Consider the following 15,674-nt stretch of genomic DNA (forward strand, 5'->3'; position numbering starts at 1 on the left):
TTTAGGTAAACCAGGATAAACAAGAGTTAAATGTTTTTATATTTCATATTTAGTGACAGGTGTTGCTGCTCAATTTTACAGCAGCCTTTTATGAGTTTATTAATATATAAAAATAATCAGGACACTACATGGGATTTTCTTCATGTCAGCGATCTTGCTACAAGTTATGGGAGTAACTTTTACAATTTTGAGGCGGATGAATACTGAATGGCACATAATTCAAGAAAAAAACAAAAAGTTAATTTATAAATAAACTTAAAATGACTTTCTACAGCATCATTTTGACCTAAAACTGACATATGGGTCAAGTTTTCATCCTTACCTTCTCTCCCTGCGTGGTGAAGGCTGCACCGCCTGTTGTTGGGATACAAAGGACGTACCCCATATTGGACTGCTATGGCTGTTCCTGAGCCAACCCACTGATGGGCCAGAATGGAAACTGTTGTTGCGAAATCCATGATCCGACTCAGTCTCTGCAGTCAACGAAGAAGCAGAGCTACCCATGGCCTCCTGGCCAATAGCTGGGAATGGGGTGAAAGGCACCTGGGTGACTAAATGTGCCCAAGAAAGGATGTCCAACTCAGCTAACATCTATCTTTAGATGCCAGTGAAAAACACCAAGAAAAATAATATTGCGCAGGACTCGAATTCCATGCCAGAGTGCCAGGGATGCTAGTTTCTTCACCACTGACCTGCATTTTATAACCGTGTTGTTCCCCAAATGGTCCACAGGTAAAAATTAAAAAGAAAAAAAAAAAAAAAGGTTCACTGGGAAGTTCGAGAAACGTCTGCCAGGATATTTTCATCTGCATTTAAAATTTAGTCAGTGTTTCATAACTACCTGCTCAAAAGCTAGTAGCATTGAATAAAATAAATGTCTCAGAAAATGTGAATTCTTTAACTTTGACAAAAAAAACTTTACATTAAGCACAACCCCTTGAAATTGGCACTTAAAATTGTGAAAAAGGGTCTATGCTTCCTAACTAATCAAAGCCGTGAGGATTGCCACCTTTTAGATCGTTTATGAAACGAATCACTTTCTAAAATCCCGAGCCATCCTACTCGGTGACTATTGCGAGTGTCTGACAAAAAGATTTAATCCTTCTGCACACAGCTGTCTGAAGGAAAAAATAAAAATATGTACAAATCCGTGCTTTTAAAAAACAACAGCATGCGAAACTGGTAAGGCAAAAATCAATTTCATTATAATTCATACATTTTTAATAATGCATGCTACTCTTTGAAACGTCAAGAATTGGAAAAAACAAACATTATTAAGGATAGAAGCATCCTGTAGACTGAATAGGAGTCACTGGAGCTGGCACAGTTTTCGCATTAGAGGGATTTTGGAAACCTCAGACATTCAGCACTCTGAACCGTCAAAATTGTTTCCCTGACCACCAAAAGGTTCATTTCTGTGGACTTCCATCGTATAATATTCTGGTGCCATAAAAATGATAATTCACCGAGACGTTTTGCACTGTAAAAGAAATGGGCATTGGCACTGTCGGCGCCCATCTATCTCCGCATGGCCGGGTCAGTCGCCAATACCTCAAATGCGTCACATCTGCTGGGGGTGACACTCCTGCTTGTTCTTCACACCCTTCGCCGGACACCGCATTCAATGCACAAGTATGAATTTATGAACAGCTGCCTGGTTTATTTATAACGCAGACTCTTCCCCAACTGCTGTTACACACGCCGGCTGCCATCGCCAGGCACTTTCCCTACGTACGCTCTTGACTCGTCTGTCCTGTGCAGTCGGCGTCTCGCTGACGGGGTCCGCTACTTTTGCCCGAGGCCTCGTATGTAAGTGACGACAGGCTCTCTAGCACTTATAAAGGCGAACCATTAAAACGCCAGGGGTTGCCAGCCCTTGGGACGTTCGGTCACACGGATACGATGCTTTTGCCGTGCCTTTCTTTTTCTTTATAGGTTCTTCTTCGAGATTAGGAACAGCCGCTACATCCCGCGAGGAGCGCAGCCCTCTTCAGTAGAGCCGGCAGAGCTGACTGCGCACGCGTTATGGAGACGCGTGACGTCTGCACCCGGCCTTGAGAGACCCGCGCATCGGCGGCGCGCATTGTGCCCTGGAGCCAAGCACTGCGAGAGGCGGCACGTCGGGACCCGCTGCTTGAAAACTCTCGTCAAACATTCTCGAGACCCGACACCCAGATGCATGCCTCATTCTACGTAAGGCATAGTTTATCAGCATAACATGTATTATCCTTTTAATAAAGAGAAAAAAACTAAAGGGCATTTACATTTGTTTGCGTAGCCGACGCTTTCATTCAAAGCGGCTTACAAATGAGGTCAACATAACCGAGTTGAGCATCAGTGCTACAGGAGAAGGGGGCAGAACCGATCATCACATGAGAAGAGCACAGAACAAAATACAAGCGAGTTACCATTCCTAGTTTAGAAAACCTGACAGCAATTAGACAGAAACTCACCAAACATGAGAGTCTTCCAACGCTTCTTTAACACATTGAGGGACTCAGAAGTTCGAACAGAAGTGGGCAGCTCGTCCCACCCCCTAAGAACTAACTACACATGAAGAGTCTGGACTGAGGTTTGATACCACCCAGAGGTAGGAGGTTCATCAGCAGACCCAAGTGGTCGAGAGGGGACACAGGACCTCACAAGTGTCACTGACCCACTGACTACACTGTAGGAAAGCATCAAGCCTTTGAACTTAATATGTGCCATAAAGTAGTGATTTGAAAACAGGAGGGCCATGTGTGAGACTGGGCTGGGTAAACAACAGACGTGCCGCTGCATTTTAAATCATGTGCTGCTTGGTGCAGGTACTGGGGTTGTGCTGCATACTTCGTCAGATACCATCTGATCTTGCGGGTGCCGTATAGAGAGACCGTTGTAACGTAGTTCCTGAAGGACAGCTGGTCATTGATCACCAAAACCAAACTTGTGTATGGACTTGGCAGGTGTTAGCAATAATGAGCTAAGCTGAACAGACTGATGAGCTGGGATAACAAGAAAGTCCATCTTTACCAGGTTGTGCCGGAGTTGGGGTTCCTCCATCCCAGTTGCAGTATGAGTGAGACATGCAGAAATTTTAACTGATACTGTGTGGTCCTTTATCGGGGTCTCTTGGCGACGGGTACAGCTGAGTATCATAGCACTGATAAGAGAAATCATGGGACTGGATGAGTGGGCCTAGTGAGGAGCTGGTGTATAGGGAGAAGGCGAGAGGGTCCTTGGGGAACACCTGTGCTTGCCTGGTGCAGCCTTGACATCTCTCTATGCCAGGACACACAGTGGGATCTGCACAAGAGGTGGAACTCAAACCACCTGAGTGCTGTCCCAGTTGGTCAAAAATACTGCCAATGTGGATGTAGTGATTGAAAGTACCATCCAGACTTTAGTTACAGTAGTGCAGGGGGTGGACCAGCACTGGCAAAGGCACATTAAAGTGAATGTTTAAAGTGTGACAAACAAAAGTATTCAAAGCCCTTAGGTGGTGTAGGCTGACCCAATTACACCACCTGAGGGCAATTACCTAATCAGGGGTCTCATTAAAACGCTTAATTAAATAATTAGCCAATAAAGAGCAATATACTCACATTATAGGAAAACAGTACACAAAAACAACCAAATTTAAACTGAAATGAGGAAATAAAACAAGCAGGAGATTAAGAAAAAAACCCACAAAGAAAACACCTTGAATCCCTTTCTTTATTTTCTGTTTTGTATTGCTTTACGTTTTGCTCTTATTCGACGTGCCATTGAGCACTTGTTTATTTTTGGATGTTGTAAATATTTAAAAGGGGGACGTGGTTGGTGCCCCAACATTTCCACTGTCACCAGTGTGTTCCCTTGGTCGATGACAACAGGAACCATGATCTGAAGACTCAGGGGGTCCAAAGACAGCAGGAAACACCGGAGGGAGGTCAATTTCTGATGTTACTGTAGCAAAAATAGTAATGTCCGTCCCCTAGCAGTGACACTGGAGTGGGGTGTAAAGCCACCTTTAACATAGAAAAGTTTAAAGTGCTACACGGGGACAAAAGGAACGTCAATTATAAATACAAGATGGGAGATACTGAGCTACAGGGAGCAGCCTCTTAGGGTTTATGTTGACACGTTTTCATCATGTGGGTGATACACAGAAGTGATTAAAAAGCAAAAAAAAAAAATGTTAGGTTAGATCATAATATATAAATGTAATGAATTATTATTATAAAATCAGGACTATAAATGACAGGATATAATAATAATAATAATTCATTACATATAATGCACTAGTGAGACCACCTCTGGGGTACCGTATGCAGTTCTGGTCACCACGGCACAAGAAAGACAAAGCAGCACTTGAAGCTGTGCAGAGGAGAGCAACCAAGTGCATCATGGGACTTGAGGACGTGTCTTACTGTGACAGACTCGGAGAATTAAACCTGTTCAGTCTGAGCGGAGGAGACTGCGTGGGGGTCTCGTCCAGGTCTTCATTATCCTCAAAGGCAGAACGCTTTCAACTTAAGTGGGAGTCACGAACTCAAGGACAGGAGTGGAAATTAAAGGGAAGTGAATCGAGGACTGAAGCCAGGGAGCGCCTCTTTACACAAGAAGTTGTGAGAATCCGAAACAAACTACAGAGTCATGGAGTCGAAGCAGAAACCTTTGACAACCTTTAAGAAGAATCAGGATGGGATACTTGGGACAGCTGAGCTCTTAGCGGGACTAATGGACTGAATGGTCTCCTGGTTTGTCACAATTCTTATGTTCTGAGGAAGACGCACTTGAAGCTGTGCAGAACAGAGCGGCCAAGTGTATCATGGGACTTGAGGACGTGTCTTACTGTGACAGACTCGGAGAACTAAACCTGTTTAGTGTGAGCAGAGGAGACTGCGTGGGGACCTAACCCTGGTCTTCTCAATTCATTCATAAAGCTGAACCAGCAAAATTCTTTCAGGTTAATTTTGAATCCCGTACTCGAGGACATTAGTGGAAGTTAAGGAGAAGTACATTTAGAACTGAAGCCAGGAAGCCCTTCTTTACACAAAGAGTTGTGGGAATCTGCGACAAACTACCGAGCCAAGCAGAAACCTTGAGAACCTCTAAGAAGTATCTGGGTAGAGATTTTGGGACAACTCCGCTTTGTGACTAAACAAACAAGCTCGATGACTGAATCCTCCCGTTTTTGTCAGATTTCTTAACGTTCTTCTGTCTTTAAGGCCACACGCTTACAGAGTGAAGTCCGTAGCAACTGCTTCCTTACTGGGAAGAAAAGTTTAGGAAGTGGGAGACAGAGGTGAGCCCTTGAGTGGGATACCAGCGAGTAAGAGGATGAGCCACCTCACCTCATGGGCTGGGACTTGACCCGTACAGGGAGAGTTGGAGTAACTACGGGGGGTTTTATTTTTTAAACCATTTGCCAAAGGGCTAAAAAGAATGATTATTAGAATCACACGAAACACAAACCAACAAAGCTTTGTGCCAAGTGCTTCATGTGCGAGTTGTCCTCAACGGTCCTTCCATCTTCTAAGCTACTGGTCCAGTTCAGAATTATGGAAATCTGGTGATTATACTGGCAGTAACCCTTACATGAAACAGCTGAGTCTATGGCATGGCACACTTATGCCGTGAATGTGGAGGAAGACTCGCACCTGGGACACTCCAGCTGGAGAGCTGCAGGAGCTCAGCCCAGCGTCACCAACAGCATACTGGGAATTAACACCTCAAACTGCATGTCAAATGGGAATGTTGTAAGAGTGGTGAGCCTTGGGCAAATGCCAGTCCGCACGATACTGAAAGAGTTTTGTTTTTTTAACTTGTAAACTTCCCGATAAATAAAGAAGAAGCAGTTTGTCGTCTTCCGTAGAATGGCCTACAAGACGTTGCTTGTGCCGACTGGGCTGTTGTGCATTCCTGTCAGTCCCACCTCTGAGCCGCAGCACAGCACGCCTCTCTGACTCATCAAAAGTGGCTTCTTGTTCACTTTACAATGGCTTACGTCACAAGCAAAATAAAACTAAAAAAGACAGCCATGGCGTGAAAGGCTGGAAAGTCAGAGAGTCATCTTTGGGGATCAGGATGATTAGGACATCCTGGTCTTAGCACAATGGCTGCATTGCTTCTGCATGGAGAGTCAGGGGCTTCAGTGCACAGCCAAGCATAGGAGAAAGCAGCCATGGCACACAATACACCATACAAAAAAAAGTAGAAGGACTGGCCATCTGGAGCCTAGCCGGACAGTCTGGGGTGCTGGATAGTAATGTCACCTGTGCCTGACAGTGACAGTCACACTCACATATCCAGCCAACATGCAATATGTCGTCACCATGATAGATAAAGGAAAATGAACAAGCAGAATTGTCAGAGTGGTGCTGCAATGAGAAACGTCACCAAGGTGCACCGAGGTCCTTTAGCCAGTGCTGTGGTGACACAGAAGCACCACCCTTCGTTCTTACAGTCCTCCATGTTCTTTGCCTTAACTTCCCAACGTGTATTATTTAAGAGCAGTTAAAGCAGTAACAGTCACCGGTCTTTACCATCCGGCTGCAGTCTTCAGGGATTCCCCACAATCTTAATGTCTGTCACACCCTGATGGCCCTCACCAAATACCAGATGAAGTGAAAGATTAGACACTTAAGGAAATACTCATCTAGAAGGGATGAGTATCAGTAAGCACATTCAGAAGAAAGCTAAAACCCTTCTGGGCATCAAGGCAGGTGACACACATTCATATTTCATGCAAGTAACTTAAGCGTGTAAACGCATCTTTTCTTTTTTCCTCCGTTGCTGACCCCCGTTAAGACAGCCTGTGCTACGCTAAGATAAGGCAGCCTGCAGCACCCGGCCTTTGAGGAAAGTCCTTCCAAAAACGGCCGAGTACCTGCAGCACACAGCTTCTCTCCAACTCTTCCTGTCTATCCTCGGCAGCTTGGCCAGAAACACAAAGCTAACCTTCCTTGTGGATTCCGGGCCTCTACTGAGCATACTGGGCAAAAAAATGTAAGAAGACCTGGGCACAGGCAGGACTTCCAAGACAGCTACAGCAGAAAGAATCCACCTTAACAAAAGGGCAAGACTCTGTGCACCTGTGTGTCTGTCCTGCTTTTATGTCTGTCATTCCAACAGATGGTGCATCACAAACATTAACACTGCTTTTACAAACCCCATACCAAATGGCATACAGTAGATGCATGCATTGCATTTGTCATTCCAACAGATGGCACATCACAAACATTAACCCTGCTTTTACAAACCCCATACCAAATGGCATACAGTAGATGCATGCATTGCATTTGTCATTCCAACAGATGGCACATCACAAACATTAACCCTGCTTTTATAAACCCCATACCAAAAGACCTATAGCAGAGATATTATATTGCATTTATCATTACAATAGATGGCACATCACAAATATTTGTAGTAATAAAATGCATGGCATTTGTCATTCCAGCAGATGGCACATCACAAACATTAACCCTGCTTTTATAAACCCCATACCAAAAGACCTATAGCAGAGATATTATATTGCATTTATCATTACAATAGATGGCACATCACAAATATTTGTAGTAATAAAATGCATGGCATTTGTCATTCCAACAGATGGCACATCAAACATTAATACTGCTTTTAGGAATACCATACCAATTGGCATATAACAGAGACAGGTGCACTGCACTGCATTAGTCATTCCAGATGGCAAATCACAAACAGTTGTAATAACACAATGGGTGACATTTTTCATTACAACAGATGTCACATCATAAATATTCACTCTGTGTTAATGAATCCCACATCAAATGGCATATAACAGAGATATATGCTTTAGATTCGTCATTCCAGCAGATGGCACATCAAACATTAATACTGCTTTTAGGAATGCCATACCAATTGGCGTATAACAGAGACAGGTGCAATGCACTGCATTAGTCATTCCAGATGGCAAATCACAAACAGTTGTAATAATACAATGTGTGACATTTCTCATTCCAACAGATGTTGCATCACACATATTCACACTGCGTTGACAAATCCCACATCAAATGGCATATAACAGAGACATATGCATTACATTTGTCATTCCAGCAGATGGCGCATCACAAGCATTTGTAGCAATGTATTTTATTACCACAAATGCTTGTGATGTACCACTGGTTGGAATGAAAAATGTGACGCATTATATTACTACACGCATTACACAATACATTCCAATAGATGGTGCACTGCACACGTGTTAACGCTGAGGTCTACAGTTGATTGCTTAGAGTTCAACCCGTCTTAGACGAGTAGCACAGCCAGTCAAGTATAAGAAGTCTGAATTAGTGTAGGCCGCCCTAATTTGGGGCATTCATAAGAAATGTAAGGATTTACTTCACGAGGTACATAAAATCATGTTAAATATTTGAAGTATAAAAATGTGTGCTTCAATTTAAGCATTTAAAGACTAAATATTCTCAATTGTACTGTAATGGCTGGGGCCAGATCACTAGTCAAGGGTCAAAAATCAAATGAAACCTCATATTTGTAATCGCTGACCTTGAAAGACTCTAAAATGATACCCCACATGCCGATGTTTAACCTTCTGGTAGTGGCTGTTAGAGGGCTAGGACCACCGGTACAGAATCAAATATTGAGACTATAATCATATTTGTCATCAGCAACCTCAAAAGAGCATAAAATGGCGCACCACTTGCTTACTAATCCAAGCCTAGGAGGGAAAAAAAAAAAAGGGGGGGGGGGGGGTTTCAAAAAGCTCACCGTCATACATAGCGAGTCAAACTGTGTATCACATGGGGGGGGTGTTCTCGTACTCACGTGTTAGGAGAACAAAAAAATAATAAAAAGGAAGTGAGTGTAAAGCGCTCAGAAGTTGTCCTTTATGAGAACAATACATGGCACCAAACGGTCGTCCCACAGCTCCAGGGGGCTCATCTGTGTGGGGTCTGGGCATTCGCTTTGTGTCTCTGCAGGTTTTCCTCCCTCATCCCAGGCTGTGGCTCTTATCTGTCCCCACGTCTTTGTGTGCGCCTCTTGTATAGCAGACTGGCATCCCATCCACAGTCGGCTCCTGCCTTACACTCAGTGCTGTTAGGACTGGCACTGTCTGCTATGCCCCCGCGCTCAAGTGGGTTAGTAAATGGATGGATAGATGGTTTATACTTGTAAAGCAAATTTGTATGGAATTGATGGCAGTAAGGTGCTATATAAAAGAGATTTGTTCATTCCCCTTCACAGACTTAATGCCCAGTTCCACAGGAGTCACCTTCTGCCAGTGCCCACATTTTAAAAAGAATGCAAACCTTCATAAAATACCAAACTGTGTGTTTATTTACTGTCATTCACTATGAAGTACTGAAGATGCGTGGCACTCATGGCAGGAAGTATCAAATGCTCTTAAGGTCTGAGGTTTCACTCGGGACGCCATTTCTTAAATGCATCAATTCCCAGCCGACCTACCCTGGCACCGCACTTAAACTTGAACCCAAGGTTGACAAGCTTGTCTGTGGCCATTAGCAGATCAGAAAAAGAGGATCTTTCTGTCTTTCTTTTACTTGTAGATGAACAACATGTGGATAGAAGTTCCTTCACATCTCAGTTGAAGGCCACCTTCCACTATTGTTGCCGGCATTGCCTGGCATCTCGGGTTAAGCAAATCTCAAAGGTTCACTGCACTGCTTTTACAAATCCCATATCAAATGGCATAAAACAGAGACAGCGCCACTGGACCAACACACAGACACACACACATATAAATACTTTTATTAAGGAGGCTGGTGAGGTCCGTCTGTCATACGATTACTCGGGAATTACTGGGCTAGAACCCTGATCTTGGCCTTGATCAAAGGCCTATGACGCAAAACGGTCCAGAAGTTCAAAAAATTTCAGGTGGCAGCAACGTCAGCAAAGTGACCCGTGGTTGTGAGTTTATAACAGCAAAGTGATCGCAAAGCCAAGTGTCATGTTGGAAAGAAAAAGAAGAGCAGCGGCATCTGCTGAGCATCAAGCAAATCACAGCAGCCAATTACGTGACAGCAAACACCATAACAGGAAGGAGAAGAGGAAGAGCACAGCCATATGCCAAGCGCCATGTGTGGGACCACACAGACAATCGCATGGAGAGCTTACTGCTGTTTATGTGTCGCCTTCGGTTTGGTCACACATCCCCTCCAGTAAGACCCTGAACAGCACTGACAAGCGGGGTGTCATCCTAAATATGGAGCGACTGAGCAGACGACAAACACGAGGGCACACTGGCATGCAAGACAAAGTCCAGGACACACAATGCAACAACGCTGGGCGACAATCGAGAAGATGGCCAAGTAGTGAAGACTTCCAAGCACACAAAAGCATTGCTTTCACATTCTTACATCGGTGACTCTTTGAAGACCACCACACTTGGCAAAGTTAGATCGGCGATGTCTTCAGTGTCAAGCTGGACTTTCTCCTGTTGAAAACAAAAGAAGCTGTTGCCAAAACAGAAAAAATTAAAATTTTATGGTCACCTCATTGAGAAAAAAAAAGTGCGGTGTGTGCTTCCTGAAAAGTGACAAGCAATGGTCCCCTGGGTACCTGCATGCGTCTGACATGTCATCGAGTAACACAAAGCAACTGTGACAAGAGATCAAGTGGGGCTTATTCTACAAAGATCTTCTAAAACAGCCTGGACACATTTGTTTAAAAAGATCCTAAAGAATTGGATTGGAGTGATTTTTGTTTTCCCCCAAACTTGCCGTTTTCTTGAATTCGTGTCACACAAGTCTTCAAATCGTGCAATCAGTCAGTCCGACTACTTAAATGGAGGCAAGTCGCGTGTGCCACACTGAGCTTAGACCAGAGAAAGCAAAGGAGAGAATTGTCTGAGGAGATCAGAAAGACAACGATAGACACGCACATGAAAGGCAAAGCCCACAAGACCATCATCTCCAAGCAGCTTGCTGTCCCCACGAAAACAGTTACAAAGATCTCTCTATTATAATAAAGAAAAAATCTTAGGACGAGATGCAACTTTTTGAAGAGACTTTTCAAATGAAGTCCCACGAGACCAGGGCTGTGGAGTTGGAGACGGTTTTGGGTACCTGGAGTCAGCAGAAATGTACTGACTCCGACTCCTAATAAATATAAATTAAAATGAAAAAAAAAAAAAATACAGCAGGTTCAAATGTCCCATTTCACAAACAGCAGTCCTAATTAAGTACTCCTCTGTTGTAAGAATAAAGCCCAGTGCATAGCTGTGTTACTATTAGTGTGAAGTTCAGATGAGCGATTGTGCAACCTGACATTCACATATTGTAATCTGGACTATGGCACATTACAAAAAGTGTTTTCATTTTATTTCAGATATAATGTGTCTAACAAGTTAATCTGAGTGTAAACAAGTGTAATGATGTAGGTGGAGGTGTGTGTGATGGCCTGATGTGTGTTCAGGGGTTCTTGTCTTTTGTTTAAAATGGCCAATACGGTAGAGAGCCGGCTTCCTAGCCAGTAGTTCTGTAGTTAAATGGCGTGTATGCGGACTTCCTTCAATCAACATGTAAAACACATTAGAATATTAAATACAGAGGAGTCAGAGTCGAAGGATTTATCTACCGACTCCACAGCCCTGTGCGAGACGTAGACTTTTAACACAAGATTCTTTCAAGTCACGTCATACTTACAGTGCATCCAGAAAGTACTCCCAGCGCATCACTTTTTCCACATTTTGTTATGTTACAGCCTTATTCCAAAATGGATTAAATTCATTTTTTTCCTCAGAATTCTACACACAACACCCCATAATGACAACGTGAAAGAAGTTTACTTGAGGTTTTTGCAAATTTATTAAAAATAAAAAAACTGAGAAATCCCATGTACATAAGTATTCACAGCCTTTGCTCAATACTTTGTCGATGCACCTTTGGCAGCAATTCCAGCCTCAAGTCTTTATGAATATGATGCCACAAGCTTGGCACACCTATCCTTGGCCAGTTTGGCCCATTCCTCTTTACAGCACCTCTCAGGCTCCATCAGGTTGGATGGGAAGCGTCGGTGCACAGCCATTTTAAGATCTCCAGAGATGTTCAATCAGATTCAAGTCTGGGCTCTGGCTGGGCCACTCAAGGACATTCACAGAGTTGACCTGAAGCCACTCCTTTGATATCTTGGCTGTGTGCTTAGGGTCGTTGTCCTGCTGAAAGATGAACCGTCGCCCCAGTCTGAGGTCAACAGCGCTCTGGAGCAGGTTTTCATCCAGGATGTCTCTGTACATTGCTGCAGTCATCTTTCCCTTTATCCTGACTAGTCTCCCAGTCCCAGCCGCTGAAAAACATCCCCACAGCATGATGCTACCACCACCATACTTCACTGTAGTGATGGTATTGGCCTGGTGATGAGCGGTGCCTGGTTTCCTCCAAACGTGACGCCTGGCATTCACACCAAAGAGTTCAATCTTTGTCTCATCAGACCAGAGAATTTTCTTTCTCATGGTCTGAGAGTCCTTCAGGTGCCTTTTGGCAAACTCCAGGTGGGCTGCCATGTGCCTTTTACTAAGGAGTAGCTTCCGTCTGGCAACTCTACCATACAGGCCTGATTGGTGGATTGCTGCAGAGATGGTTGTCCTTCTGGAAGGTTCTCCTCTCTCCACAGAGGACCTCTGGAGCTCTGACAGAGTGACCATTGGGTTCTTGATCACCTCCCTAACTAAGGCCCTTCTGCCCCGATCGCTCAGTTGAGATGGCCGGCCAGCTCTAGGAAGAGTCCTGGTGGTTTCGAACTTCTTCCACTCACGGATGATGGAGGCCACTGTGCTCATTGGGACCTTCAAAGCAGCAGAAATTTTTCTGTAACCTTCCCCAGATTTGTGCCTCGAGACAATCCTGTCTCAGAGGTCTACAGACAATTCCTTTGACTTCATGCTTGGTTTGTGCTCTGACATGAACTGTCAACTGTGGGACCTTATATAGACAGGTGTGTGCCTTTCCAAATCATGTCCAGTCAACTGAATTTACCACAGGTGGACTCCAATGAAGCTGCAGAAACATCTCAAGGATGATCAGGGGACACAGGATGCACCTGAGCTCAATTTGGAGCTTCATGGCAAAGGCTGTGAATACTTATGTACATGTGCTTTCTCAATTTTTTTTATTTTTAATAAATTTGCAAAAACCTCAAGTAAACTTTTTTCACATTGTCATTATGGGGTGTTGTGTGCAGAATTCTGAGGAAAAAAATGAATTTAATCCATTTTGGAATAAGGCTGTAACATAACAAAAACTTTCTGGATGCAGTGTACAACCTTTGGAAGCCAGTGCCGTGAGACGGTGACATACAGCCATTTTCAAACCAGGCCGCGGTCATCTAACCTCTCAGTCGTGTCAATGCTTTTGGCAGACACACGTCCTGCGCTCTCAGCTCTTATAAATTTTAATAATTTTATACGTTCTAGATCAGGGGTTCTCAATGTCGGTCCTGGGGGGCCCACTGTGGCTTCAGGTTTTTGTTCCAACCAGATTCCTAATCAGTGACAACATCTGATAACACTGAGCTCAATTAATTAGCAGACATTTTTTTTTCTCTTCACTTATTCGTCATTAAGAAAGCACCGCAGCATGTTTTACATTTATAAGTCATTTAGGAATATTTCTGCTTTTGCTAGAGATTTAAATGTTTAACAACCTTTTGTTGATTTCATTCTATTTTGCCCTTTCTCTGTGCAGTTTGCTCCCTTCATTGTATCCTAATAATGACAATTAAAAATGAGCAGAGCAGACAGCCAGGCAAACAACAAGGCTGCAACTACTTCAGCGTTAGACCCACTATTTAGAAAATAATGAATTAATTAAACAATTAGAACACTGTAAAAAACAGAATGAAAATCAAGATGAAAATATTGTTAAAAAGAAAACAAAATCCATTATTCCAATATAACTGCTTGGTACATTTTAATATACCAAACTTAGTTTTCTAATTTCTACATTTCTTCCAAAACACAGAATTTGACAAATAACAGTTCACTTAATTAGCCCAGGACTCCAATTAAAAACAGAAGCTGGTTGGAACAAAAACCTGCAGCCACAGTGGGCGCCCAGGACCGACACTGAGACCCCCTGATCTAGACGACATGTCAATGACTGAGTGAAGAAGACAGAGCCGCGCGTTGTCCAAATTCTGAAAATAAGGAAAGTAATCAGTCCGGACCGCGTGGAATTGAAAACCTCGCAGGTCCAGTCGGGGTCAGAAATAAAAGACAAAGAGTAGAAGACAAAGTAGAACGTTGTAAAGAGGTTCAAAAATGTTGGGCGCGGTACACATGCAGAGCAGGTTAGAGATAATGACAGTACTAAAATTCGAAAGTCTCCAAAAAATGATAGGAAAGATCGAATTAGCACAAACAAACAAACGGAAATTATTACTCTGTGAAGTAACGGAACAGCAAAAAGAAATCGAACTTTAAGTCGGAGACTTGTAGATCTTCTAATTCGCGTTTCTTCCCAATGAAGAGGCGTATCTGTGAGAAATAACAGATTTGTTGTTTGGTGATAGTGAAATCCACAGAGAGACGAGCGGAAGAGACATTAAGTTACACACAGGCGGGGTAGAGGGTGAAGCCCCCTAGTTATTAAGAAGTTTAAGGTCCACAGGACTGTAGCCAACCTCCTCAGATGCAGCCGCAAGGAGAAAATCAACTCCAGAATGGGCAGAATGAAAGTGAGACACAAAAAGCTAAGGCCAACTTCTAAAGAAAGAGACACAAGCTGAGCACCAAGGTCAGGGTCCATCAGTGTCTTAGCTCACCATCAGTGGGCTCAATGGAAGAAAACCCAGGAGGACTCCACACAAAAAAAGCCAGACTGGAATTTGGTACAATGTGCATTGACAAGCCCCCAATGCGTCTGGGAGGATGTCCTTTGGACAGAGGAGACGCAACTGGAGCTTTTTGTTACGTCAGACCAGCTCTATGTCCACAGATGAAAAAACAGAAGCTTTCAAAGAGAAGAACACCACACCTGTTGTGAAACACGGAGGCAGCTTGGTGATATTTTAGGGCTGCTTTGCTGCCTGTGGCACGGGAACAATAAAACGATGACATTCTGGAGTGAAACGTCCTGTCTCAGTTGTAGGTCACCAATCCTCCAACAGGAGAAGGAGCCAAAACACACAGCTAAAAGCACCCAAGAATGGAGAACAACATCGGCCTGTTGTGAAGGCCAACTTGGGAGCCCTGATCTGAATCCCACCAAATATCAATGGAGAGAACTGAAAGAGACCGTCTGGAGAAGGAAGACCCCCTTCAAAGCTGACCCAGCTGGAACAAGTGGGCCAAATGACCTGTGGCCAGGAGCAGAAGACTCACGCAGAGCTCCAGGAATCGCAGGGACTGCAAACTCTCCAAACAGGAAGTTAAGGGTCCCCATCATTTGTGTCCACGCCATTTTCACGTGTGTCGTTATTTGAAATATTCTTCTGAATCAAATTTCTAAAGCAGAGTCTCATTTTTTTTTTGTTAAATACGGAATAAACAATGATGGGTGACAATCACTTTTAGCAGTTTCAGATTATTTCAGAAACAACTGTGGGGTCCTCTTTTTGTGTGGAGAGGTACCAACAAATTTGTCCACATCCCTTTTTTCACAGGGAAACTGGCCAACCTGGGTAAACCCAGCAAATTGTCTGCTAAACCAGTGATGATGATGATGATGATGATAATGTAACATTAACATGAT

The 15,674-nt window shown here is 43.6% G+C and overlaps 1 protein-coding gene across 2 annotated transcripts in view; it reads right to left on the minus strand.

Annotated features, from left to right (window-relative positions):
- The window catches only part of capn15 (calpain 15), an 82,397-nt gene that overhangs the window by 62,847 nt on the left and 3,876 nt on the right, over window positions 1–15,674 (minus strand). The window contains exon 1 of one of the 2 annotated variants that reach the window (XM_028814277.2): window positions 323–2,026. The exons of the other annotated variant lie outside the window; for it this stretch is intronic. Within the exon in view, the coding sequence (XP_028670110.1) occupies window positions 323–591 (269 nt within the window). The 5' untranslated portion in view covers window positions 592–2,026. Of the gene's footprint in view, window positions 1–322; window positions 2,027–15,674 lie in introns of those variants that run through there. 2 annotated transcript variants of the gene reach the window in all.

Source organism: Erpetoichthys calabaricus, chromosome 11, assembly GCF_900747795.2.
Source record: "Erpetoichthys calabaricus chromosome 11, fErpCal1.3, whole genome shotgun sequence".
NCBI lineage: Eukaryota > Metazoa > Chordata > Cladistia > Polypteriformes > Polypteridae > Erpetoichthys > Erpetoichthys calabaricus.